The sequence below is a fragment of the Pyxicephalus adspersus genome, chromosome 5 (assembly GCF_032062135.1).
Source record: "Pyxicephalus adspersus chromosome 5, UCB_Pads_2.0, whole genome shotgun sequence".
NCBI classification, from domain to species: Eukaryota; Metazoa; Chordata; class Amphibia; order Anura; family Pyxicephalidae; genus Pyxicephalus; species Pyxicephalus adspersus.
This window is the reverse complement of record NC_092862.1, coordinates 49,624,196-49,648,817: the sequence shown is the minus strand read 5'-3', so window position 1 is coordinate 49,648,817 and position 24,622 is coordinate 49,624,196. Positions and strand designations below refer to the sequence as shown.

Here is a 24,622-nt window from a genome sequence, read left to right as displayed (position 1 = left end):
GGAACTGTGATTACAACTGAAGTAGAGGAACATATCACTACTTTTAAAAATTGGGAAAAAGCTGTGAAATGGTGTTACAAAAAAAGCAGCATGGATCTCAATTGTAGCTTATCTGCGCTTTCAAAGAGCATAAACGTGTCATAAATTGGTGATAATTATTCATAAAACAGTGTGAATAATCCTATTCTACATTTGAAAAATTTGCCCCTATTGCCCCAGTTATAAAGTGGAACCAAACTCGCCTCTTCTTGTTTGGTGCCGACATCTTCTTCTGGTCCTCTTCTGTGTTCTGGATCTTTACCTGGCCAGGCCAGAATGACAAAACTCCTGCTCATGTGCATGGGAGTTTATTCATTCCTAACCGCCAGCTATGCCGGAATTGCACGTTCATACACAAGTGGGTTTGTTTTTAGGGCAGAAGGGATTTAGCTTGCCAATAAAGAACCTGTCTGATGAATATTTAGGTTTCCTTTTACTTTAATACAGGTTGACACTCAAAAATCCGGCAACCTCCGGACCTGAGGAGTGCCGGATTTTCAAAAATTCCAGATTTTTTTTTTTATAATTATCTCCACACATAGGCCAGCCTTCTTCTTGCAGCATTTGCAGGTATCTGGCACAGTTCCAGGGAGCAGGCAGCAGGGACGTCTCAGCGTGTATTTAGTGTAGTAAGCCAGACCTAACAGCTGTTTCTGCAGAACAGCACCATCAAAAAATTAGTGGCCAAACAGTGTACTACAGTCCCTGTATTGAAATTGCGATCCAAAATTCATGTCGGGAAACTGAAGTAAACGGATTATCGATGGCTGGATTTAGGATTGTCAACCTGTACTACAGATCATATCGCGGCACTGGTAATGGTGCCTATACCCCTATATCACTATCACAAATCCCACAAAAAGTGTGGGTGAATGTAAATGTGCAAAATACTACCCACAATAAAAGGTTTAAAAATCTATAAGCATCATAATTATGATGATCTAACCCTCTCCAAACTGTCAAAAACAAAGACTCAAAACAGATTCTGTTTTCTACTTATAGCACTAACTTTATATTGGTAACAAGCTGATTGCTTGGAAGCCATTGCTTCTTATATCATTCTAGTTCCAGGGCAGTGCAGCTAAACCCATTCAGCATTACTACTAGTTAAATAGCTGATGGACAGGAACAAGGCAATTTGTCTGGTAAAAGAGCTTTTCCCTTTGTTGTGCTTTGTGACAGAATGTCTTAGAATAATATTTGTGCAGGTCACACTCATTGAATTCACAAGAAAAATGTAATGATATTGTGTGTTATTTCCCAGAAATGTAATGTTCCATTCACGTATTGCATGTGTCCATGTGGGATTGCAATGGCCTGGAAAATAAATGAGTTCTCAAGGTAGTTCCAATATAGTAGTCAGATTTCTCATCTAATCCATCTTTTCTCCTATTCAGCTCACCTCTATTCACTACTATTAAACCTGGAGAAATGAACATATGTGTCAGATGACGTGTGATTATTATTGACAGTATACTTCTATTTTATGTGTTGATTGCACAAAAACAATGCTGTTATGTAAAACAAAAGTTAGGTTTGGTCGGATGGTCAGGAGCTGAATGGAGAGAGAATGAAGAGAATGAACCATCCATCAGAAGCACCTGAACACTTGTTCTATTACAATAAGCACGGCAGTGCTGCATGCTGGGAATGGCCTGGAGATCATACATGTAAGCCCAAAGATTGTTCTGATTTGTTTTTGGGTGTTCTGTTCTTAAAATTCACTTTTGTAGAATTAAACAAGGCTATTGGCATCTCATAAAGTCATACTGATACCCATGGGACTGATCTGGCATGGTCTGGAGAGGGGACAACACATTAGAGGATTTTCATCACTGGGCCCTATAGGCACAAAACATTTGGTGCCCCTTAGTAATCCTCCTATTCTAGGATCAATTATTACAAAACATTCCTTCTGATTTTGTTCCTTCTGAAACAAGCTGTGCTTTGATATGCAAAAAGAAACAACTGCACAGTTTGTCTTGGTCAATAAAGAGTTACAAGAGGCTGCAGAAGGAGCTCACCCCCTAAAATCACCGACAACCTGAGCTGTGTTTAGCAAAAGATTTCTTCTGCAAGTCATGCAAACCGCCCGCTCAAGCTTCCCTCCTGCACACAGTGAGCAGGGAAGCCCGTTTGTATCTAGGAGGTGTCCTTATGTCGGATGTCCTTAACCCGAGGACTACCTGTACAGCACCGAGAACGCTAACGCATTTCACACTACTGTGCTTAGTCATAAAGCTAAGGGCAATAAGTACATTTGTGTGAAATGCCTCACTTGCTATTGTAATACGCTGATATAAATAAAGCCAGCCGGTGCTCTGTTTCATTTATGGATTCTACTTCTGTATTATTGGATTTATAGTCTTTAGATCTACAATAGGGATCAGCACCCAGATTGGTCACCACCCCCATATAATGATAAAAATAATTTTGCTGGATCAGGCAGTCTGGTTGTCATGGTGACAGGCCAGGGATCACGTGTCCTTTCTTATGTCCAGGATGTTATTGGTCGATGACACAGCGGTGAGCCGCCAATCACATGAATGGGAGATCACACATAGTCACAGCGGTCAGCCAGCGTCACATGCCATGTGTCCATGATCTTGACAGACTGAGGTGTTTGGCCCCGCCCAGGCCGTGACGTTGCATTCCATAGGACGTCACAGAGCAGGGGGTTCCAGGCTCGGCTGGTCAGGCGGCTGGGGATGTTGCCGCATTCCCCGCACAGGAGAGGCGGGACGATGTGCGGGATGAGCCGATCGCAGCGCTGATATCGGGGATGGCTGAGTGTCCGGCCGGTGAGAGTGGGATGAGCCCGGCGGACGGACAGGACTCGCTGTCTCTGGAGGAGATATTGGATTTATATAATCAGCCCATCAATGAGGAGCAGGCATGGGCTGTGTGCTACCAGTGCTGTGCAGCTCTGCGGCCGCCGGGCGGACATGCTGCCAAACGGGGGAAGATCGCCGGAGCCGCGGAGATCCGCATACGGAAAGATGGAGCTGTCATCGTCAGCCAGCGCTCCGGGCCAGGTAGGATCGTCTTCATCCAGCATATCGCCCACCTATGCCGCATTGCTGTGTGTGATCAGTGTCAGGGAATGGCGGGGTCAGTATGGCTGCACGTATAATATATAGATGTATTGTACATGGGAGCCAAGCACACAAAGCATTGATGGAGGGCTATATTACACCTGATCGCTGCACAGCTCTTCATTCCCAACCATCCAATGGGGTCCCCCAGCCACCATTGTCACACCCCCTGACTGACCAATCACAGGCCGCCCTCCCTCTGCTCCCCAAAACAACAATGATCATTGTGCTGCCTCTGAGGGGCTAATCACACAATCTATACAATCCAATATCATGGCCAAGCCCTGCCATCAGTGCCATGGCAAGGGGTGACTGCCTACATCATGTGCCACCCATCATCAGCCTTTACATGCCAGCTAATGCTTATTCATATTCTGAGACTGCATGGGGAAATACATAAATCCCAGGATAATATTAAAGAAAATGTGCAGATTGTATTTACATCACCTGGTTATCCAGCCATTAGGGTGTCACTTCTTGTTATAGGGTGACAACATAGTATCAGTGTACTCATGTTACTGTCATGTGTTGTCACTCCATCCCATGCCAGGAGGTGGCTGTGATGAAGCTTATTGTACAGTCATGCTCTTCTCTATGTATAAAGTGGCTGCAGATCACTAGATTGTAAGCTCCTCGGGGCAGGGTCCTCTCCTCCTTCTGTGTCACTGTCTGTATCTGTCTGTCATTTGCTACCCCTGTTTAAAGTACAGCACTGCATAATTTATTGGTGCTATATAAATCCTGTTTAATAATAATATCACCAGCACTGAGATACAAAAAGGCTAACAAACTGATCTATCTTATCTATCATAAAACTCTATTAAACAACATGTAATCTAATGGTGATGTGGCAGAATGTGTTAACATTTATTCTCCAGGCTCGTGGAGTGATAATAAACATACCCAGCTCCTCCAGTAAAAGAGGATGGATATATCTATATTGATTTGGAATGATTGGGATTTCTCTTTCCTTGGCTAGACTGAAGTATTCTTCACAGTGGAATTATTTGTTTGCAATGCTTTCTGTTTGGTGGCCGTGCCCCATAAACACGATGTTGTGTGGGCTCGGGTTATGTCCATTGGCATGTGGCATTGGGGGCAGTATGAGGATTGTGTATGTGGAATAGGATGGGGTCATTATTATACCAAGCCTATTGTTCTGTGATGGACAGGGTGTTAGTGATCGGCCTCCTTCCAGTATCCCAGCCTCCAGTAAATGTTCTGTACAACATACACAGATAATACATTAATGTGTCTTGTTTCTGTCCAGCAGATAAAGGGTTTAATGTAGGATTAGTGTACAACATGCTGATCTGTTTACACCACAATCCATAGCTTTACCTTGTGTAGATGAAAACAGAAGAACATTATGATGCCACTGACATCCCATTATGGGAGGTAAATGAGATGGCGGCGCGGTGGCTCAGTGGTTAGCATTCTGGCCTTTACAGCCCTAGGTCCCAGGTTCAAATCCCGGCCAGGACACTATCTGCATGGAGTTTGCAGATTCTCCCCATGTCTGCATGGGTTTCCTCCTGGTATTCCGGTTTCCTCCCACATCCCAAAAATTGACCTTAGACTACATTAATGACATATGACTATGGTAGGGACATTGGATTGTGAGCTCCTTGAGGGACAGTTAGTGACACGACTATGGACTTTGTACAGCGCTGTGCAATATGATGGCGCTATATAAATAATGTGTAATAAAAATGGAAGATTTTATCTTTAAACATTCTACACATGGGCAGATTTTCACATCCAATCTACCTAAACAATCAGATTTTAATGGAATTTAGCAGCTGACATGATTATAAAAGCAGAACTAAATCTAAAAAATTAAAAAAATGTGAGCAGACAGGTTGTTTGGTGCAGAAGGGACAGGCAATGTCTAATCCAAACTTTTTCTCCTGTTCACTAACTTCTCTATGCTGTACCCTGAGATATAAACATGCACAGCTCAGTGTATGACCTTGAGAATAAATGAATTAGGAATGAATTAATTCCTGGATGCAAAATTCTTGAACCTGGAAGAGGACCGGTATAGGATGTCGGTATCGGTCGGTGAAGGATTGAGGATTGCTGGGTTTTGGTAAATAATTCCAAACAGGCAGGTAAGTTTTATTGCAGGTGAGACATAGCTTGTCCCTTCTGCACTAAATAACCTGCCTGCTTGCAATGTTTTTATTTTTAGGTTTTGTTCCATTTTACTGATGTGATAAATCAGACTGATCAGTGGATAGGTCAGACGTGTTGGTAAATAATGATGAAAAGTTCACAAGTGGTCTCATGTTCACAACCAGAAAAAAATCTGAATCACGTACACAAGTGTGCAGTGTTTTAGGACCCCTGATCAATTGATTATTGTTCTGAATATTGCTCAGTCCACTGTTGGCAAATAATCTATTGGTTTGTACTGAGCCTTGTAGAGGAATTCCTTGTGTTCTGATTGGTCCGTTCTAATGCTAATGCAGTGGGAGTGATGGCAATTCGCATTGGTCTTGCTTGAAATCTTCAATTCTCCATATGCTACGCACCCAATTCTTTAGGATGTTAGTGGATAATGGAAAGTAGAAGGATCAGCAGAGTTATGCAGCTCTCTTGTGACTAAGCTCTAAGTACACAGTTAGGTTTTCTTCGTCAAATGTTAGGCCAGAGACATACAAAGCTATTCTTAGTAGCTATTCAGAGAGCTTGGATATGGAAGGCTTCTTCTACTACTACTGAGACTCCCTGTATACTATGTAAAGCATGATAAAGATATCTAATGTGTGGGTACATTGGATTATATGGATTGTGGTTAGTGAACTATTATGGAGAAGTGTTGCTAAATGAAGAAAATGTGTTCATTGCATATCATGGTGTTGCATTAAATGCATGTGCATGCACTTTGCGTCAAGCCAGCCCATTTATTTGAATGTGCTTCCTGACACCCAACAACCAAGCAAAAATCCTGCATGTTGTACCTGCGTTATAGTGCAGCATTACACGCTGACATTCATCGTATTGTAATGTAACCCTAGATTGTAAGCTCTTCAGCTCTTCAGGGCAGGGTCCTCTCCTCCTCCTGTGTCACAGCACTGCGTATCATGTTGGCGCTATATAAATCCTTTTTAATATTAATAATGTAAGTGTGCATTGACTCAGTGGGCCTGATTTATTAAAACTCCCCAAGGCTAGAGAGGATACACTTTGATCAGTAAAGCTGGATGATCCAGCAAACCTGGAATGTCTTTTTTAAAAGTAATTTGCTGTTTGCTAGCAAATGTTTTCAATCCTTGACCAGATCCATTTCAGGTTTGCTGGATCACCCAGCTTCACTGATGAAAGTCTTATCTTCTGTAATCTTTAATAAACCAGGGTCAGTGAGAAGAATGCCACTTAAGTTGGTGGACACTGAATGAGCCAAGTGGTGTTCAGAATACCTTCAAAATTAGGCAGGCATCATCTGATGAAAGGTCAATCAAGGAACCCCTGTAAACATCTAGAGGAACCGTTGGGTTCCATGGAACTCTGGTAGAGAATGACTAGGATAGACTAATACCAGCTATTGGTTGGTATAAAGTACCCCCCCCCCCCCCCCATTACTCTTTTTCATATGTTATTTGATCCAGTATCTGCCTAAATCTGAACTTCAGGAAGAACAAAATGCAAAAATGAATGCAGTTATGTGTTTATGAAAAAATGTAAATTACGCAAAAAAAAAAGGTTTGCTTGACAGCAGGCAGCACAAGGAATGTATTTATGTGTTTCTCCTAACTTCCTTGTCATCTTAGCTCTCTGAAAACCTTTTACTTCAGTATATTGGGGAATGTATAACACTTCCTCCTTCATCCCTGATCACATCACATCTCCAGACCCCTGTCCTTTCCTGTGAAAGAGAGGAATGCGAGCAGAATTAGGCCAGTTTATACTTTGTTTTAAACTAAATGTGAATGTGTGCTAACAGGAGGAAAGTTCACCAAGCAATTAGCAGGATGAGGCATGCTACTAATCAAACTTTACGCCTAAAGTCAAGTTATGTGTCATGGCTGTGCTGTCAGGCAGGGGTGCCTGAATCAAAAGGGAAAGGAAAGGATAATCATTTCTTTGGCAAAATAAGTCTGACATTTGTATTTATTCTGATTATTTAGCTGCTTTCCTAGTTTTAAGCTTGAGAAAAGTACAATATCAATCTCAGAATTAAATGCCATGGAAAAGAACATTTTTTCATCAAGTTTTATCTCTTGTTTTATAAAACCATGAAGCATAAATTATTTCATACATTAAATACCTCTGTAATCATGACATAAAGGTATATTGTATTCTGTAAAGGTAATATTGTATCTGATGGGTTTTCTTGTAATATTTCTTACTGCTGGTCATATCCAAACTTTCCCTCTTAAAGCTGACTTTCTTCTCAAAATACCATCTGCAGCTTAACTGAATATAGATGCTAAAAAGCAGATATTAACACTTCTCTTTTTCCTGAATTCTGCAACTGTTTGAGTTTAATCCTGATAATCCGCTATGGCTTCTCCCTCTGTGTGACGTGTTACCATAACTTCTCTTTCCAGCTTCCATATACGCTAATCTTGGGGGATTAGAGACATGGGCACCAGTTTTAGGAGGTAATATTGCAGCCATGTCCTGTGTGTGGTGATGTGGGTTCTTTAAGATTCAGAGCGTTTCCTTTTTATATTTGGCCTGAGCACGGTCACAGGTATGCTGGCACAGAACAGGAATCAGACAAAGACGCCCATACGTGACATGTTGGCACCTGAACAATGATGTCAACAATTAGGAGAAAAGAATTTTAGATTAGGGTACATTGAATCATTCTTAGGTGGCCAAATAGGAAAGCTCAAAGGGATTATATCCTTTGAGAATTGAATATTTGGAACACAGGTCTGCTTTAAAGGACAGATGTGAGCCAACAATTGTGCATGGCCCTTATTATATACATTGCAGCCCATTCAGATTGATTAGGATTGCCTTTTTCATGCTTTTACCTGCAACATAACTGAATGGGCCCTTAGAGTGATATATGAATATTTATATCAACGTGGTCTAAAAGAATATTATACATCTAAAAATAATCTATACATGCATTTTAAGTAGCAAACGGCTTCTGTGCAGGGTTGCCGTGTGATGGTATTGGCTGTAAATGTTGAGCGGCCCCAGGGTTAAATAAGATGAAGGGCTCTTTGTGGACGCTAGAACATGTTTGGTGGCACAGCAGTCAAACTGTTTTGGTAACATAGCAGCGTTTAGGCAGTTTATTTATTTATATTTAGGAATCAGCAGATCCCCGAGTTTGTTTTCGGAGGCCGGACAATAGCGGCCTGTGTACATTCATAGAAAGGGATGTTGTCAGTAGGGGTTTGTGCTCAGGGAATTGTAAGGGAACATTCAGGCTTTGTGCAGTGACTGGAAGAGGGGAAGGGAGCAGCAAAGCCGTCAATACACTGACTACCAAGGGACACAAAACAAGGGCCACTGCTTTTGTGTGTGTGCAGAATATGCCCGCAATATTCACTGACAATTTTGTCTTTTCTTGAAGATCTACGTACATGTGATTGGCTCATTGTAGAAAGAAAAGCTTTGGACAAACTATTGATATTATAACAAGGAGAGGTATTGAGATGACTAAATAAATCATGCTTTAGCTATTTTCTTCAGGAGGTGGCAGCTAATAAGTAGTTCTGGTCTTGAAACCCTTAGGGTCCATTTACATCTGTGCATCTGTACCATACATAACATGCTTAACATGCATTGCCACATTGCAGTGCTATTCATTTTAAATTACACCACCAAGGTGCTTAGGGAACACACTTGTGTGGCAGCACACCACAACACATAATAGTGCAATGCATTTAAAAAGGGCTTTGTGAATTTTATTTACACAATAGGTGTTGTTGGCAGCCCAATCATTTTAAAAGGGGTTGCATTATTGAATGCATTATAATACACAAGCTAACACACTTTACTGCATGTGTATTAATGGGCGGCATATATCTAATTGGGCACCCTGGTATTGTGACTGTGCACATTCATATCCTGTACCCCCGGGGTACCACTGATGTATCTGGGCCGTTTTTTGTTTTTTTTTTACAGCCGGATTGTCATAATAGTATTGAGGTATAGCACATAATCGAAGAAAAAAACAGATACCTCCCATGTAAGGTAGAATAGAACCTGTTGTTTTATGCTACCTACATCAGAAGTATCATGAAACACAGATTTTACAAAATGATTTATACATTAAAAAATGTAAATATATATCAAGCCAAAACTGCTTTTTTTATTGAATGGAGTAGCTGAGAGTTAAACCCAGTGACAAGTGGCCATTTTTGTCTCGTTGGGGAAATTTTCACTCACGTTCTGTTAGGTAGACTCAGGAGGAAGTAATAGATCTTTGCAATGTGATGGAAATCCCTCCTTACACAGTTGTCACAGGAACCCATTGGAACAATTCCCTTCTCTTTTTCTTTGATCTTGGTAGTCAGGACAATTAGAGAAATTAATCTTACTAATGGGGACACAGACAGCAATTTAAACCGAAAAAACAGAAGTTTTAACCAGGGCTGTGCAGTGGGAGACAACAAAAATGTCCTGATATTGACTCCACACCCCTGGTGTTTACCCCTTCACCATCATATCCAAATCTTAAATTCTGTGCCATTATACTTCAAGGAACATTGCACTTATTTCTGAATGGAATAGTTCACAGAATAGTGACTAGAGAAAATTCCTGATGCATTATGTATTATGAACTTTTGTGAAGTTTTAACTATAGAAAAAATCTAATATGGCAGTGTGACAATATTATCAATAATTTTTGGATCGGTAACCTCATTCTGTTATTTCATTCTGACAGTAAATGTAATGCTTCTGTTTAGTCAAATGCATTTTAATATCTGATATTGCAAGCATTTCTGTCAGTGGTATAAGGTTTTCCTGCCCTATGACTGTTGTTTTAGGACCTTTGTTATGATGGCGTTTAGATCTGCCATTTTATTAAGCTTGTAAACAGCCAGACCAAAGCCCAGGTTTAAATTTCTCATATATTGTAATGAGACGATTCATAACTAGCATTCAGCGGTCATGTTTGTCTGGGTGCAAGCAAAAAACAATATCCTGTGTGTTTTTCCTACATGGCTTGTATTCACTTTGCTATTATTATTATTATTATTATTAATAAATAGGGTTTATATAGCACAATATATTACGCAGCGCTGTACATTAAATAGGGGTTGCAAATGACAGACGAATACAGACAGTGATACAGGAGGAGAGGACCCTGCCCCGAAGAGCTTACAATCTAGTAGGTGGGGGAATTTCACACACAAAGGATGTGAGATATGTAGTGTGGGAAGTAGTGATGGTTTCAAAAAGCAGAAGAAGATGGGTAGGCAAGTTTGAAAAAAATGGGTTTTGAGCGCTTTTTTAAATGAGCGGAAAGTAGGAGCCCGACGAATAGGACGAGGAAGACCATTCCAGAGAGTCGGGGCAGCTCTAGAGAAGTCTTGGGGCCATGCGTGTAATGAGGTTCGGAGCGAAGAGAGCATCTAGAGGAGTATTTTTTTTTTACCAGGTCAGATATGTAAGGGGGACAATAACTGTAAGTCTGGCTGCAGCATTCATAATAGATTGTAGAGATGGGAGTCGGGTTATTGGAATATCAGAGAGGAGGAGGTTACAGTAGTCGTTGGAAGTCAATAAGAACGCATTGCACATGTCCGTGTAGACCCCTTTTTTTAGTTGTTTATTTCACTTACTGGAGCAGTTATTGCTTTAAATGTGATTATCCTTCCCTCCAGCATTTTAACCTCTCAAATAACTGTACAAAAAGCAGGCAAATAAATGCACAATGAAGATTGTAATTTGTAAGCTCCTTGGGGCAGAGTCCTCTCCTCCTCCTGTGTCCCTGTCTATTTGTCTATCATTTGCAACCCCTATTTAATGTACAACACTGCGTAATATGTTGGCACTATAAAAATCCTGTTTATTAATAATAATAATAATAATAATAATAATAATAATTATTATTATTATTTTTATAATATTAATAATAATAATAATAATAATAAATGCTGTACACATTTCTTTATCTTGTAAAACTACAGCTAGTGTGACCAATGCCTTACAGAAAAGCTTGGGGTACCAAAAAATGCTAAGTTATTGGTAGTGACAGGCTGTGTTATATACAGGGACAGACTTGGCTGCAGGCCACATAGACCATGTACTGGAAGTCCAGTTTGACCAAACCTTTACTGGATCTCCAACCACCCCAAATTAAAAAATGGGTTAAGCGACTCTATAATATCTGTAAATGTGTTTATTCATTGTATATTCATGTGTAGTGTGTAAAACCTTTGTAAATAGATATGGGGACTATGTTTCTTTTAGGCTTATTTCACATTGGTCACATGGTGGCAGCTGACCAGTGAGAGGAGCTTTAGAAGTTCTTAGTTCTGGTTATGATAGCACAATACTAATTGTGTCTATATGGACTGGTCATTTTATATCATTATATGTCATTTTTTTTCTTTATTCTATAGTTCTGCTTTAAAATGATTTGTTCCCATACTGTTTTCAGTCATTTTTCTTTCACTCCTCTGGAGTGTTGTTTGGCAATTAAAGTTGATCCTTTATAATTTTGACCTAGTAAATGAATTCATGTAAAGTTATGCGTGTCACTTAAGGTATTTATTACCTTTCCAAGAGATCACAGTACACCCCCCTAACAGTGGTGTTAGTTGCTTTCTTTGTAGAAGGAAATAGTCTTGTTAGTCAGCCAGGGTCAGTGGGGTAAGGCAGGGGTGGGCAAACTTTTTTTTAGTCAGGGGCCACAATCTGAAAAAAAAAAATTTCCAGAGGGGCCGGGTCGATGGTAGAGTGGATGGGGTTATGCCATCACTTCTGAACATCCCACTCTCCCATCGCAGGCTCAGATCCAGGGACATGTTCCCGAGCCACGGAATACCCAAAGGGCCGGAGAAACATTCCCATTGGGCCGTAGTTTGCCCATGCCTTGGTTAAGGTCTACTTCCTATAGGTCTTTTCCTTGAGATGCTTGCTAAAAAATCATTGTAATTGTATTCATGCAAACTTGTAATTTTGCTATTGTTGTACTGTAAGGTAAACCAGTGTTTTCCCAGGTTTTTGAAGCAGGCTCTTCAATTTTTAGTGTCCAGAAATTTTTTTGTCTGTAAAGTTGGCTCTATGACCTTCCCTGCCATGTTATTCAAATTATATGCCAATATAACCCCTCTTTGGTCTGTTTTGGATATTTGCTCCATGAAGTTATTATTATTATTATAATTACACAGTATTTTTATAGTGCCATCATATTACGCAGTGCTGTGCAAAGTCCCATAGTTGTGTCACTAACTGTCCCTCAAAGGGGCTCGCAATCTAATGTCCCTACCATGGTCATATGTCATTAATGTAGTCTAAGGTCAATTTTGGGGGAAGCCAAATAACCTCAGTGCATGTTTTTGGGATGTGGGAGGAAAACTCATGCAGACACGGGGAGAACCTGCAAACTTAGATAGTGTCCTGGCCGAGATTTGAACCTGGGACCTAGCGCTGCAAAGGCCAGATGGCTAACCACTGAGCCACCATGCTGCTTGTTTTACAAGCTGAGGAACAATAGACTTTGTAGTGTTGTTTCCACATTTGCTTCCATTTAAAGAAGAACTGCACTAACATTAAGCTAACATTTGTCTATTAGCCCCCACCCTCATGTAAGATTGCTAGCTGACATCTAGAAGATTCTTCCTGCCAGCCCGTATGCCTAGGCACTGATAATGAACGTCACTCTTGCTTCCTGTAGCCCCCTGGGAAACTTTGCAAAGGAGCATTCTCATGAGAATTGGAATCGTCATATTTCCCAAAGGTCTTCGAGTCATGATGGATGTAAAAGAACAGACCTACAGTTACATAATATATGTTCCATGAGCAGGGCTAGGGTTGTCATATTATGTGAATGGCTTTATAGAACAAGAATTACAGGTCCATGGGCTTTACATCCCACATCTTTAGGGGCAGAGTCGATGAGCTTTTGGAAAACCCAGATGAAGGAAGTCAGCTGCAGATCACATTCACCTTCAAAGCTCAGAAGCATTTCAGACCAGTCAGTCCACACAAGCCCACAGCCCATTAGATCAGGCCATAAAGTAAGGTTTAATTGGAACAGGAATTGGACATTCCCCCAAATTAAACTAATGGGGTTCAGTGTATGGAGTTCAGTTTGAAATGAGTGCCACTTCTGAGGCCAGTATTGTGTGCAGACCTTAACTAACAATGTCATTGCTTCCATGAATACCTGCATAGTTTGTATTTGTTTAATCTAAATGTATTCACCAAATCTGCTATTGCTTAAATATATCACAATGCTGTCATTACCTGTGTGATAGAGAATAATCACATATCAAATAATTTGTTGGAAAAGTTGAATGGAAAGTTTCTATTTCACAGTTTTCATGATTGAGCCTAACATCAGATTTTCATATTTAGTAATGGAAGTAAAACCCCACTTGTAAATTTCACATTACCATCATACATTCAAAATTTGCATTGCATTGTAAGCAGAAATATAAAATCCCATTAGATCCCCTTATGTTGTAAGGGAAACCATTGAAGAGCGAATAAGAAGGCTGCCACTGATTCCCTTGCTGATGCTGTTGGCTTCAGTAGTTCAAAAGTCACTAGCTAGGAACAAGAATAGAGATAAGGAATTCTGAAACTTTATAAGGTAGGCTTGTTCTGGCCGAGTATTGCAGGTGGACACAGCCAGACAACCAGCATTTCTAGAAGGTGTCCAGAATCTTCCTAGGCCCCGTTCACACCTATGGATTGTTATGAAGCATTAATGTTACCTTGCATTGTGGTGCGCTGTGTAATGGAAAATATTTCAGGTGCAAATTTCTTAGCTGTCTTCTTGGCTATAAAAGCATAGGAAGAATTAGTTTTGCTTTAAGCATGGGCAAACCAAGATACAATATGAAAGATACATTTAAATAGTAATAGACATGTGAAATGCATCACATTAAACAATATGAGAAAGTTAAACCTTCATCCTACTCTTTAATGATTTGTAGTTTGGTCAGTGGAACGAGTTGGTGAATATATAAACAAAAGCATTGCATAATTTGGATTTTAATAATGTTTGTGCAATTTTAATTATAGGATGCATCTTCTTGTAACGCAATAATACATAACCAACAGCAGGATTTATGTCTTAGTGTTTGATCTCCTGTGTCATCACATAGTAATACCAAACCTATGTTAACAGACACTGACAAGCTTCCGTCTCCTTTGTTCTAAAAAATAAGTGGTGTGCAAAAAAAAAATAAAATAAAATAAATAAATAAAAAAGACACGCACACACGTTCCTAAATGAGAAATTATAAGAAGTGTTCGCTATTACTGCTTGTCATTTGAAATCCCTGAGTGCCCAGCCACACGTGATAGAATTGTTGTAATTAAAATTGTTGAGCCCACTTAATTATTTATCAATAATTATGGTCACATATGGCCACAGCCTATGTCTTATGTATATCATGTATAAATATATAATTATATGTGATATGATGTCAGAAGAAGTAGTGGAGTACATTTTCCCAATGGGGACAGACAGTGCTTTTAACTTAACTAGGATGTCACTTATTTTCTTTTATCCAAAATGTAAAACAAATTACATTTACCATATTTGTGGGATTGCTGAAAAACAATACATAGGTTAGTGTATCAGGTATTGGTAAACTGTTACAAAATACCTTTTGTCCTTTTGACATCTCTATTGCACTGGTAATCCAGAGTACCATGTTTATAGCCTCCTCCCAACCTGGCATCATGCATATGCCATACAGCAAGTCAGTGCCATTTTGGGTAGCAACAGGTATTGTGCTTTTGGTGTGTTTGCATTGGGGAGGGTTGACCTGATGAAACAGAGCAATGCTTCTGTGTTTTGAAATGGTTAAACACATTGGTTACTTGTATATTTTAATTAAATGTATTTACATTGGTATTGTTGGATTATACCCAGGTTCAACAGGATGGCAGCTGCCTTAAAATATACAAAAATAAAACATTTATATGCTGTAGAAAACAAGAAAACACTTATGTTATTAGATCATCAGAACATTTTATTACTAAATTAGTAACATCTGACTCATTGATATCCTTGTAAACTTTTTGTTCTCCAGAAGCATGTACAAACCAGTGAATAACTGGCTCACATTATCACATTTTATTACATCAACCTGATGATCTTATTTAGTCTCTATCTTTATAAAAGGCTACAAGGAAAATGGACTTGTAAACTGCAAACCCTATTGTTTGTAATTTTATAAAGAAGAATGTACATGAATGTATGAGATAAATTTAACAACTTACCATTCTTTTACTGCATATTTAAACTGATCTATATGGATGGATAAAATAAAGCAAAATCACCCTAACTGATCTTCAATGCCCATGTATAGAAGCCTGCAATTTGTAATTAATGCCTAGGATACAACACAGAGAGCAGTGATGTTTACTGATGGCAGTGGGAGTACTTAGAAACCAAGGCTATGCTTAGCAGAAAAAATGTTTTGTACCACTTTAGAATATATGAATATTTCCCGAGGTTTATACCTTTAAAGAACTATGTACTAAAAACAGCTGGAGACAGACAATCCCCAGTTGGTGGTTTAGCGAAATGCCATGGCATATCGCAAAACAACACCAGGCTCCATAAACTCGATTTTACCTGGAGACTATCACAATCCCTCACCTTGGGTGACAATGATCTGGCATGTATACCTATCCTAATGGAATATTTTTGTGCCTACTCTCTTTTTGAGTAGTTTTGTTTTTTTTTTTTTTTGTATTGTTTTATAACATTCTCTATTCAAAGTACAGAAATACGTATGTATGTGAAATGTACATTAGCTTGGTGACTTCTGTATGCTTTTTTTTAGTATACGCTAAGTCGCGTATTCTCAGCTCTATGTTCAGTTTTGCAATAATCAGGCACCCAGCAGTTTCATCATCCTGACTCCAATCCAATCCTCCAATGCTGGAAGAAGACCAGGAGAAGATGAAAGTGCAGGAAACGGGTGACTAAGAAAAGGATGAATCACAATGTGGGCACACACAACATATTAGGCCTTCCTTACTGTATGCAATACTGCAATGCAAGAAAAAATTTGCATTAACATAGAGAAATATTACACGCCTTATTAAAGCGGACCTTTTACTATAAAGGAAAGTCATGTTATCTTTTCTGGGCCCCTACCCCTTCGAAAATTTAGGCGGTAAAAAAAAAATTTGAATTTTACTATTGGCACCCCTGTTTTCTGCATCACTGGGTGTGACTTTACTGTCCTTCTGGACAAAGTCCTTAGCAGTACAGAGCGAACAAAATGTAATCTAATATGTTTTAGCCCAATACAAAAATTTTGGCTGCTTTGTGTTCCACGGAATCTTCCCTGAAAGTCAGTGACTCCAGACTTGCCTAAGTAGTTCCAACAGAAAGCAGAAGTATATTTGTAACCATTTACAGGAAGTTTTTTTACCCACTAAGTATAGGTCATTGAAGAGGTGTCTGGAAAATGTAGGTGGGCCTTCTTCTTTAGTGCGGTCATCTTTATTCTGTGAATGTGTAATGGTTGTTGAAGCCCTGGTTACTGAACAATTACACCAAAGAACCATATGTAGCTGGATGTGCATGTTACAAGGTATTTTATTGTGGGAAGAACTGTGATAATCCAGGAATAAATATATGGATGAAAGAATAACACTATGCAGAAAGGGGAATGTATGGGACTGGTGCAGAGATTTTCTAGAAAATGGAAAATCCTGTCTGCGCAATAACAACCTATAAACCTCAGGTGTTACAATCCCTTCCAACAGACAGAAGCATTTGTCATACCCCTCTAGTTATGCCCCTCTGGGGAAACTGCCCAGCTCAACCCTTGCTCAGCTATTGAGTATGTTTGCAACAGTCAGCAATAATTTCATATATGCTATCCTAAAAGTTCCTGAGAATATTTCATTGTTACATGCTGCCATCACCTCGGAGGTATGCAATATCCATGAGTGAAAAGAAAGACAGCCTACAGGCTTATTAGGTGTTGTCAAATACCGTGTTAATAACCTCATTACAGATTTAATATGATTATCAGAATAGCTATGTATTTGTTAGTAGGTGTGGAGTAAAATATATTGTGTAGCTTCCACCGCCCTCATCAAAGAGACAATAAAAGATCAAGGCCAATTTACTACTTTGATGAGACTGATGCACTAATAGAAGTGAAGAATCTGTATTTTACAAGTCTCTGTTATATGTTTGATTAGTGTCTTTGTCTGTTTAATAGCCTGGCTATAATAGAGAAGGTTTGCAATGTTCACGCTTGCTAAATCTCCTTTACTCACCCTTAATTAATGGGTTTATTCATAACTCCAGACCTGATGACATAACCTGGGAGAGGATGTTATTATTTCCTCTTCCTTATCAGGGAAATTGAAGCCTGATTTTCTATTTATTTTCTGTTGGTTATTGCCTTTCTTGTTTTTATTTATTTACTTTTTTGTTGGTAAAGCTAAACTTTAGAATAATGATAAAAGAAAACCTTTTAATCTAGTTTATGTATTTATGAAAAAATTATAATAGTATTTTACATACAACTGTAAGTATATTTTAGAATAATATTATTATGTAAGTGTAATGTACATTTTAAATGCCCACAAAAAAAAGAATTTTATTGGCACTCCTTGATTTCAAGAATGAGAGCACTTGGCAGTCTCTTCGCATTTAGGTTTATTTTAAGTGGTGAAATGCTACCTGTCTCAATAAGTCTTTATGTTTTACATCTTCTTTAAAGGTTCCCACAATCAGGTGAAATTTTCCCTATCTGGCCATATTAGTCCAGTTGAGGACACTCGGAAGACTTGCAGGCTTGTAGTAATGGGACTACTTTTCTGTTTTTGGGTTGATAGGCTGGTCAGATGGGTTTGTAGTTTGCCACTTCCACTCCTCCCCATCAGACTAAATAGAACAATTTGTATATTGTGTCCATCCTTGATGTGTCAGATTGTGGCGGCTGTGAATGATCTCTGATGTGTATGGAGGCCCCTAGAGTTATGTTTGTAAAAATAGATCTGGGTGTTGCTTTATGTCATCATTCCAGGTGTGCTTTGGGTACCTTTAGATTAGATTTCCACATCGATACTTCAATTCTTTAAAATACATCATCATTGTGTTATTCAGCAAAATTAAAGAGTGGCTTAAGCTTTGCGGTCCAACATCAATAAATGTTGTCAAGGAGAACAATTTGTTATGTCATTCATGCTTAGTGATTATGTCAGATGAGTCCATTTACTTCACTTATTCCTGACATACATGGCTGGTCAAACAAGACGGCTGCTCCTACGATGGATCAATGTGTTTTCTGTGTGAAGAAAGTCAGAGCCTTTGACAATGTAATAGTCATAGTGCAGGAAAAAGTTTGGGTCATTGCAAGAACCTCTTTTATCAAAATACAAAAGAACAGAATGTAAAGTGTAAATAAAGGCATTTTGTTCCTTATGGTAATATAATATACCTGTCAGGTTTTTATTGCCTTTTGTGTGGCCAATGTGTCTATTTTAATCTATTAAAAATTCTATGACTGTTGAAACCAACAAAATTATACATTTTTTTTGTTCTCCAGTTGTTTTATTATTTTAGTATAATAGTTATATAAGCACATTGTGTTTACATAAAAGTGATCTGGGATATATTACCATATTCTGATACATTTAAGTTTTGATTTTTTTATGAGCTTTTACAGGCCTTTCAATAATGCCAGATGAACAGTAAAAACCTTGAATGTGTAGGTAATCTATTTAATGCTGGTGTGCTGGAGCTGTTTTACTACACATCCCTCCCCCCTGCTGTGTTCACCCACTGTAGGGAGTGGAGGACTCCTTGTGTCTTGACTTGGAGCTTAGACCGGGCAAAGGATTTCATCTCTGCCCAGCACTGCCACTTGGGAAGAAATGGATTAGTTTGCATGCTTTAAATATTCACATGCATTGATTCCCCTGGTGAAGGCCCTTTAAGGCCCAATTCACATATAATTGCTTTACTACCGTAGTAGCTGCAACCATTTTTGTGTGTAGCAGCATCTGAGTGCACGTAACCTAGTGATTAACAATAATGGCTGTACATGTCAAAATGTTAAAACTTGTAGTAAATATGTTTATAATTCATACATTTGTACATGATTGAGCAAGGCCTTATATCTTTTCTGTATTTGACTATTGTTCAGTAATTTACTATTGTTTTATGTATGTCTAAGTTTGTTTTCCTTTTTTTTCTTCCAGATGAGTCAAGTGACTCCAGATGTACAGAAACAGAGGTGAGAAATATTTCTTCAACATTCTGCTCTCATCATGTTTATGGCAATGAGCAGCACACCTTTGTTGTAGTCTGCATTGCTGTCTGTGTTGTACTTGGGTATATTTGTGACTTCACTGAGTGCAGTGCCATTTAAAATAAAGGAGCTGATTAGTGGTGCTTTAGACTTTTTGAGAAATGTGCAATATTTTGGGTTTATTGGATGGTAGGGCAAATGTGAGAACTAAAAGTATATTTATGTTTACCTTACTAAAACTAATATACTTAATATGTATGTAGGGTATGAATAGTGGTAGTGTGTACATAGTTCTCCCCAGAGGTTTTTAGCCGGTTGCTCCACCCGGCTGCTGTGCCTCCCCCACCCACCTCTCCTCGGCAGCTCCCATCCTCTGCAGGGATCTCAGTGAGGCTGCTCTGTGCCATCTGTGCTCAGTTGTCATCTATTCAGAAGATTGCTGCTGCGATGAGAGGTGAGCACACAGTTCAGCCTTCATGTGAATGAGACACAGGCAGCCCCGCCCCCATCTCTTAGCACGAGCTCGGATTTTGTAAAAAAAAAAAGCTGCCGGTGAAATGTGTCCACTGCTAGAGCTGTGTGTGAAGTCTGAATGTCGTTCTGCATCCTCACAGCTCTCTGTGTACAAAACCTCCATATCTCCTAAACTGTATGTCATAATGACTTGTAATTTTCGAGGTGCACAGGGGACCCTCATAGATACTAGTTATTACAATTTCAGCTTGAAAGAATTTCAAGATATGGGGTCACAATGTAAAAAGGTATGATAATTGAACAATGGGGTTGCTGTTTCAGAGAAAAGTGCAACTAGGAGTCCTAAATTGAAAATGCAATTCGGGGACCCCAGGGCAGCTAACATAGCAAGGAGCATTGGGGTGGAGCCCCCTAAATATATACCTACCTGTCACAAATCCATACTCATTACTACAGCATCATTAGAACATAAAACACTCTGCCCATCAAAATGGGCCTCCCTGCCCTGGTACACATTCCTGTCCACTTTACGAACATTTTGAACTTCAATTTACCTGGAATGGGGAGGTGTAAGAAACCACAAATGTAGCTACAAGTGGGGAACATCTGTGACTAACATCCCCTAAAACTTCATCACTATGGCATCATTAGAACATAAACTCTGCCCACTAACGTTTAATGGGGTTCAGATACTGGAAGATTACAGTCATGTGTAACAAGGAAGTGCATTTTAAAAGGACAGTTTTTTAATGTTGTAATGATGCCATGATGAAGAAAGGTGATAGCCACAAGTGTCTTCCACTTCCACCTATATTTTTGTTTCCCCGCACCTCTTAATTCTAGAAAAATTGGGGTTTGAGGTAACATGCAGGCAGATATGTGTAACAGAGCAGCAAACTTTGCTAGGTAGAGATTTATGTTCTCATAATGCCATACTAATTACATTTTAGAAAGGTTTAATCACAAGTGTCCCCCACTTGCACCTACAGTTTCAGTTTCCTATGCCTCTACGTGTACCCTAAAAAAGTCAAGTCAATACAACTAACAGTTTAGGAGATCTAAAGGTTTGAACACACATAGCTATCACAGTGCGCTGCCGATGACATTACACACTGTGGATAAACTTCAGACATTTTTTTTTTATATAGAAAATGGACAGAGATGAGAGGGGGACACTGGCTGTCTTGTCTCCATCACATGCATGATGCTACTAAAGCATCTCCACGTTTTTACCAATATATAAAAGAGTGACTTCCCCTTTTATATAATTGTAAAATTTGTGTTTTTTTGTTTTAACACTGTTTTTGAGCTGAATTCACACCGGCAGTAAGGTTACATTTGTCCATTCCTCATGCCAGGAAGCACTGCTGCCTAAAAAACTGCTAGCTCTGAAAAAAACAGGCACTTACTGCCTGTTACCAATCCTGGCTGCCTAACACTTACCGCCTGTTACCAATCCTAGGGGCCCAGCACTTACCGCCTGTTACCAATCCTTGGTGCCTAGCACCTACCGCCTGTTACCAATCCTAGGTGCCTAGCACTTACCGCCTGTTACCAATCCTAGGTGCCTAGCAGTTGGCAGAACTCACTCAGAAGGGGTAAATGTTTTTTGCTGCTAATATGAATCAAGCCTAACTTGTTACACCACATTCATTATACTATTACACTACTACAAAGGAATAAACTCTTAAAACTTAGAACATTAGGAAGTTGGGTCACAATACACGGCATAGGACAGTTGTGGCAAAAAACATAGAATGGTAGAATACTGAAACAATAAGAGGTTACAGGATACCCGTGGCATAAACAACTGGGAGCACTGAATTTGCCATGTTTTGCCACAACCCCTTTTTGACGACCCGGCTACAGCTTCCCACCAACCGGCTAAAAAAATATTCTGGGGAGAACACTGGTGTAGATATTCTTTTGTGTGTTTTATGGTCAAGTTTTTTTCTTTTTCTTTTGGGAGAGCCAGCTTTACATATATATTGGGGTAACATGCTACTTTAATGCATTGCTATACATGGTAATTCTTACAGTGCCCCAAAAAAACCTATTTGCATTGTGACGAACAGTAGTATAGAATGCTGCAGTGCACTGAGTTGACAAAAAATTGTGCATGTGAGCTTTCTGGTCCTTTGTCCATTCAAATACATTGCTGCCTAAATACCATTACCACACCTATTTAGACAAAGATAAGAAATATTGCATTTTATTAAATTCTTCTATCTAGTTTTCTTTTACCTATGTTTTGTATCACTTTTATCATGAAAGAACCATACATAAACATACATAATTATGTTTACAGAATTATAATCTCTATGCAGTGAGTTTAACAGATGGCTGAATCTGAGGTTTCTGATGGGCTGCTCTAATGTGTTCTATATTTGGGTAGCCCAGAGTGCTCTGGAAGCTCCTTTTCATGTATAATAATAAAACAGACATAAAACAGCAGTTTTAAAACCTAAATTAAGAAACAGTCTATTGTGTCTGGATCTATGAATAATCTCTGTTGTCTAGGATTTGGTACGGCAGTTTTCTTGTTGTGAAAAGTGGTCAATTTAACTGAAGTTGGACCGGTTTTGCAACCTGCATCCTATCATGTATCCTACTCCACTTTTTCAGGTTCAAGGGTAAAGGGGAACTATAATTTAAGTAAATATATATATATATATATATACATACACACATAACAAATAAAAATATTATGTGGTAACACTAGTTAGTTAAATTGTGGTTTTTGTTTGTAACTAATATTATATACAGTGGCAGAAGCCCTGCAAAAATCCAGCTTTCTTCACATTTGTTCTCAGGTGACAATACTTTATCCGTTTTCCTTGACCGCCCGTTACCACAGTTGGCACCTATTGAGTCTTTTAAAATGTGATGAAATATTACAGTCGTGACTAGGAACTTGTAAGAGCTGCAATAATAATACGAACATATACAGTATATATGTATTTATTGGTGATTGTACTATCCTACCTTCTTGTGACATAGTTGCTTCTATGGATTCTTTATGGAAATGTTTATAATATTGATCTACAATCCTGTAGTCACGTAGGGCTGTAACTAAAATATTTCCAGTGTGTGGTTTTACAGGTCTCTCCACTGAACCTGTCAAGGTTACATTCCTGTAGTAATAAGATCATTTATCTGCAGCTCTGCACTGGATAAGAAAGTCACTCGCAGTGCACCTGTCACTGACTAATGTACAAGGTGTGTTGTATGTAGAAGATGGCTTACACAAGCATTTGCTAACATATTTATAGCTATCACTGTGTGTATTCAAAGTGTATCTACTCCTTTCTGACAGCTGAGATAATGTAGTTGGGCAGTGTGATAATCGGCTTTACAACATGTAATACAGTTCACACCTATTGCTTTGCACACCTTGCCTAACTTTTAACATTTCAAATAGAGTTGGCTTTAAAAAAAAAACTAAAATTGTTTGCGATTAATTCAGTTCAGTACATTTACTTTTCAATTGTTCTTTATTAAGGAAACAAAGAAGAAATAACACAATAACAGCAGGTATCACACAAAAATAAAACACATATAACAGTGGTAGGTTCATTTTTATGGGGTAATAAACATGAAAAGTAAAGAGTAACAATAGCAATTGTTATAACAATATAAGTAAATCGAAAAAGTCATAGTAGGACTACAGCTAGAACAAAGAAGCCAGTCAACAAAAATGAACAAATACTAAAAAATCTATGTTTTTTTATCTGATTATTTTACAGGATAATTTACAAATATGGTAAAATGTATGTACATAGAAAAATAGTTTTGGACAGGAAAAAGTTTGATCCTCAGGTTTTTATTGCTGTTTGTGTCCTTTCTGGGGGATTCACTAACAGAAAGTTAGGGTAAAAACCCAACACTTTGAGATTTTTAGAACAATTGGTGAGGAAAACCCTCAAGTAGGTATACTTGTTCTGGGACAACTCTCTGGTATGCAGATTTTGTTCACTCTTTTTCAATTTTTATCCTCTTATTTCCTGTTACGTCTTTCAGTCAAGTGTCGAAGGTTAATCTACATGGATGGCTGCAGACAGCACAAAAAACTGATAACGGCTGTGGGCCATCAAAATAATAATACATGACCAAGGACTTCAGAGCACTATGGGTCAAACAAACCTTCTGAAACTCATATGTATTCTACATCTCCAAATGCAATATATCATTTTTACCTTTGCAATTGCAATTTTCAAATAAGGCATATGGATCAAACAAAATATTTTAGGATAAAAATACTATTCTATATTTTAAACCTTTGTTATCTTATAATTCCTTTTATGTTTAATGGAATACGTTTTGCTTGCTAGGAACATACAAATATCCTTTAGGGAAACAACCTTGAAATTTTAGGTATTGTCTTCTTGCTTGTCCAACAGTTGTACAGTTCCACCAAAATTAGTACAATTGTAGGTATGGTTCTTGTTCATTGCAATATAATAGCTTGTTGAGTGATATTTAAGATCTAACTTGATATCTGATTTTTGCTTGCCTCCCTTACAGTGTAGTTTTGATTTTTTGTTCTCTGCATTTACCTGAACTTGGCAACCTAGTTAGGTGAGGTGATTAAAATGAAGCTAATTCATGACAGCGAGTCTTTGG

At 38.7% G+C, this 24,622-nt stretch overlaps 1 protein-coding gene across 5 annotated transcripts in view; it reads left to right on the top strand.

Moving 5' to 3' along the window:
* The first annotated feature begins 2,703 nt into the window (after positions 1 to 2,703).
* Positions 2,704 to 24,622, top strand: part of SPIRE1 (spire type actin nucleation factor 1) — an 88,441-nt gene continuing 66,522 nt past the window's right edge. For all 5 annotated transcript variants that reach the window (XM_072411474.1, XM_072411470.1, XM_072411473.1 and 2 more), the window contains exons 1-2: positions 2,704 to 3,074; positions 19,476 to 19,510. In XM_072411474.1, coding sequence (XP_072267575.1) covers positions 2,822 to 3,074; positions 19,476 to 19,510 — 288 coding nt within the window. In that variant the 5' untranslated portion in view covers positions 2,704 to 2,821. The remainder of the gene's footprint in view (positions 3,075 to 19,475; positions 19,511 to 24,622) is intronic.